General features: G+C 64.8%; 1 protein-coding gene across 1 annotated transcript; it reads right to left on the bottom strand.

Moving 5' to 3' along the window:
• Positions 1 to 123: 123 nt before the first annotated feature.
• MNEG_13047 (hypothetical protein) lies at positions 124 to 2,551 on the bottom strand (the record flags this gene model as incomplete). Its single annotated transcript, XM_014038480.1, has 6 exons — positions 124 to 177; positions 291 to 516; positions 811 to 1,041; positions 1,366 to 1,505; positions 1,738 to 1,856; positions 2,410 to 2,551. 6 exons carry the CDS (start codon positions 2,549 to 2,551, stop codon positions 124 to 126), a joined length of 912 nt encoding a protein of 303 aa, XP_013893934.1.
• Between the last annotated feature and the right edge of the window lie 1,561 nt (positions 2,552 to 4,112).

The raw sequence follows: 4,112 nt of genomic DNA on the forward strand, positions 1-4,112 counted from the left end.
GGGTTGGGAGTGGGGAGGGCGGGGGAACAGGGTGGGATCGAGGGTGACAGGCGCCCGACGGGGCGGTGGGGCAGCGCCGCGGCTGACAAACACAGCCAGCAAGCCCTTGCTCTCCCTCCCCGCTCATCCGCGACGCGCAGCCCCGGGGCCGCCCGCGCCACAGCAGGGGCCGGCCCCCTGATGACCGCACGCAACTCCAAAAGCAGCCACTGCCAGATGGGGGCGTCCTCACGCGGCCTCCAAGACACCTTGCGAATGCCTCCCGCCGCCCACCTCCTGGGATCGATCACCAGCCGCCGGTAAAAGAAGTTGTGCAGCAGGTGCGGCATGTACATGCCGAAGCACACCGGGTCGATCAGGCACAGCGCGTGCAGGCGGCTGGGGAAGCGCTTCACGAGGCGCGACGCGACGAGGGTGCCGTAGCTGTGGCCGACGACGCAGACCTTGCGCACCCCGACCTTGTCGAGCACGGCGCGGATCTCTGACGTCATCTCATCCACGCAAGGGATGCGGGGGCTGCGCGGCGCGGGGGCGAGGGGGGGAGCGTGAGGGCGCGTGCGCAGGGAAGAGGGCGCCGGGTCGTGGAGGTGGCGGCGGCGGCGTGATGCCGTAGAGCAAGCAAGCTGTGAGCGGGCACGCTTGCAAAATAGCACGTGTGCCGACGCACGCGCGCACGCGCAAACGTGCACGCGCACGCACATGTGCGCACACCCACCCACACATACACACACGCGCACACACACACCCAGAAATACATACATACACACACACACACACATGCACGCACAACCACCGCACACACACACCCACCTGAGCCGCATGCCCATGTGGCGGATGTCCACCACGATCACCGGCCCATTCAAACGCACGATCTGCCAGATCAGCTCGAGGTAGATCACCAGGCCCCCCACCCCATGCAGGAACAGGATCGGCGCCGGCGCCGGCGGCGCCCCGCCCGCGCTGCTGCTCCGGCCGCCGCCGACGCTGCCGCGGGCGAGGGCGCTGCTGCTGTCAATGCCGCGGGTGTAGTATACGGTGGATCTGGCGGGTTGGGCGGGAGGTGGGGCGTACAGCTCACAGTTACGCATATGGCAACCAACGACATCACTTGGGCAACCAGCATCACCAAAAGCCTCCGCTTCAAGTGCCGTTCGGTTTGAAGCATCGGAACACCCACAGCCCGTCCATGCGCCCACGGCGCCGCCGATGCTGACGTCAGCAACCGCACACAACCACCCGCTGCCCCGCGGCTCAGCTTGACAGCAACCGTTCCACCCATCCCCCCACCCCCAACACACACACACACACACACACACACACACACACACACACACACACATACACACGCGCGCGCATGGCACTCACCCCAGGCTGTGGCACTGGAAGCCCATCAGACGCATCGCCGCCCAGCTGAACAGCGCGCAGCCCTCCATAACGAGGTAGAAGGCCAGGGGGCGGTAGTGCACCTTCAGGTCGTCCCACAGGTGAGACATGAACTTCACGCCCTGCGGTGATGACACACGGTGACGTCAGCGGCGCGGGCGGCACCTGCCAGACGCTCGCTGCTCGTGCGCGCGGCGGGCCTGGCCGCGGTTGGGGCCTGCATGCATCTGAACTGACATCAGCCGCCCGTCGCCGCCTGCCACCGCCGGGGGCCAGCGGCACTTTCAGCACGGCCGGCGGCTGCGGCGCGTGCCATCTACTGCAGCGCGCGCGCTGCTGAGGTGCGGGGCCCACCTGGGTGTACCCTGGCGGAAAGGTGTGCTTCCAGGCCACCTCCAACTTATCCACCATCTCCACCAGAAAGTGGGACAGCCCCGCCGCCTCCATTTCGGGCACAGTGCGATACCACATGCCTGCAGGGCAGGGTTTCAGGAGGCGTCCGGAGACGAGTGTACAGCAACGGGGCTTTCAGTTCGCTGCCATTGCCCCGCAGTCCGCCATCAGCCTGTGATCCGGGCCGGTCTGGCCGGGCGCGGCTGCAGTGCGCTGCCATTAACGTCGCGGAGGGCGCCAACCGTTTGCTGGCGAGGCGGGCACAGCCGCTGAGTCAACGCGGGTGCCTGCGCGTGCGGCACGCCGCCACAGCGCGGGGCAGTGGCGCCGCAGACGGGCGGCGCTCGCGCGTGCCTACCGCCAGGGGTCGGCGCGCCGAGGGGCCGCCGAGGGGGCGGCACGGGGGGCACCAAACGGAAACCGGCCCGCGCGCAGGGGGCCGCACCCTGCGCTGCGCGGCTAGCGCCGCTGCCGCGCGATGCGGACCCGCACCTGCTGCGCCGTCTGACGCAAGCCACCCCGGCGCACACTCGCGCAGTCCGCGAGGCCACCGGGATCCCTGCCGCAAACGGCTCAGGAGCTGTTCCTGCTCCCAAAACCCACCCGACCCACCCCACCCAGCCCCTGGCGCACCATAGGCCATCAGCTCCTCCATGTTGCCGCGCTTGATCTGGTCCCAGGGCATGCCTTGGAACCACAGCTCAAGGTAGGCCTCGAGGTTGGCCTGCCCGGGGTCACTCTCCCCCGCCTCAAGGAAGCGCCGAAACATCTCCATGGCATCCAGGCGCGCCGGCGCATGCGGCCTGCACGGCTGCTTGTTCCACTCGGCGCGGCGCGGGCGGAAGTAATGCAGGTAGAAGGCCTGCGGCGGCGGTGCGCGTGCGTACGGTGCGCGAGCGTGGATCGGGGCGGCGAGGAAGGGTGCGGCAGGGGGCGTGCATGTGCACTTGCGCGGTCCGTCCGCGCACATGATGCCAGCACCAACCCCGGAATCAGACCCGAAATGTCACTACAGAGATGCACTGCCATCCCTTTCCATCTCTCACCAGCTCGACCACCGCGGCGACAGCGCCCAGCCCGGCCAGTGCCGCCCAGTTCACTCCATTCACCGACCCCACCAGTCGCAACAAGTCCGTTGCTGCCCTCCCGAGGAGAGCGACTGCACATATCGTCACAGCAACGCAGGATGTCAGGAGCAGGGGCCCCAGTGGGGCCCCTGCCGGGCCTTGCCTTCTCGGCGTTCCCATGCCGCATGCAATGTAAGAAATTCCTATATAACCCTAGACCCTGTCGCTTTGCTCGGGCAACTCTTCCCTACGGGCTGGGTCGTTGTCGATGGGACTGTCAGCCGCGAGACCCGGTGAGAGACACCCTTGCAAAGTGCGAAGCTTGAAAACTAACCGAGCTCAAACAGTGTAAAGAGGTCCCAGCGCTCAAGCGCCTTTGGATTGGTTGGAGTCGTGGATGTAACTAGCGCGCAACATGCCCCGGGTGCTGTGATGCTAGGTTCCTGGATCCGGCTGCAGAGAGAGAAAACGCGATACGATGGATTGTGTGCAGACACGCGCACACCTCTCAAAGTGTGGCCCGCCGCTGCCGAGCGCCTGCCCAGTACCGCGGCCCAATACGGCCTGTGCAGGCAGACCGTGCTCGCCTGCTGCTGACAGCCACAAAGTCATGATGATGATCACGATTTTAACATCGCCTTGCCGCAAACTGCGGTGTTCTTTGCTTTGTTGGGCCCACGTACATCCCCTCACATGCACGATTTTCATTCTTTGAGTTGTGAATGCATTGGGTCCACGTCACGCTCCCGAGAGCTAGCCAATTTGCAGCAGCAAACAGCCACCTTATCCGCGAGGTCAAAAATCGTGGCCTGCATCTGGCTCGACACCTGCAACATCCAACCACTGTGCCAGAGGAAAAGGGTGTCCTCACCACTGGTTGCGCGCATTTCAGCTGCATGTGTGGCAAACAGTGCAGCGTCGCATCGCACCTGTGATAACTGAGTCGCAGTTCGCTGAACCAATGTGCAGGTTCAGACAATGCAAAACCTCGGTTCACAGGTGGCCAATGACTGGTAGCTGCCCCTCTATGAAAGCGCGTATACAGCACGTTTGAACAGCGCTAGAGGTGCACTTCATCCCACTGCCGATCTAGTCTGCGCTAGTCCCATTATGCTCAAGGACGGGCATGCATGAGAGCACCACCCCAAACTTGAATTGACGCCATTGCAATCGGCGCACTTACCTCTCTGGATCAGGCCTATGTGTGGCATCACTGTCCTCTTCAACTCATGTTTGGGAGAAGGACCCAGACGTGCATAATGGACGCTC

Source organism: Monoraphidium neglectum (genome assembly GCF_000611645.1).
Source record: "Monoraphidium neglectum strain SAG 48.87 unplaced genomic scaffold scaffold03595, whole genome shotgun sequence".
Lineage (NCBI taxonomy): Eukaryota > Viridiplantae > Chlorophyta > Chlorophyceae > Sphaeropleales > Selenastraceae > Monoraphidium > Monoraphidium neglectum.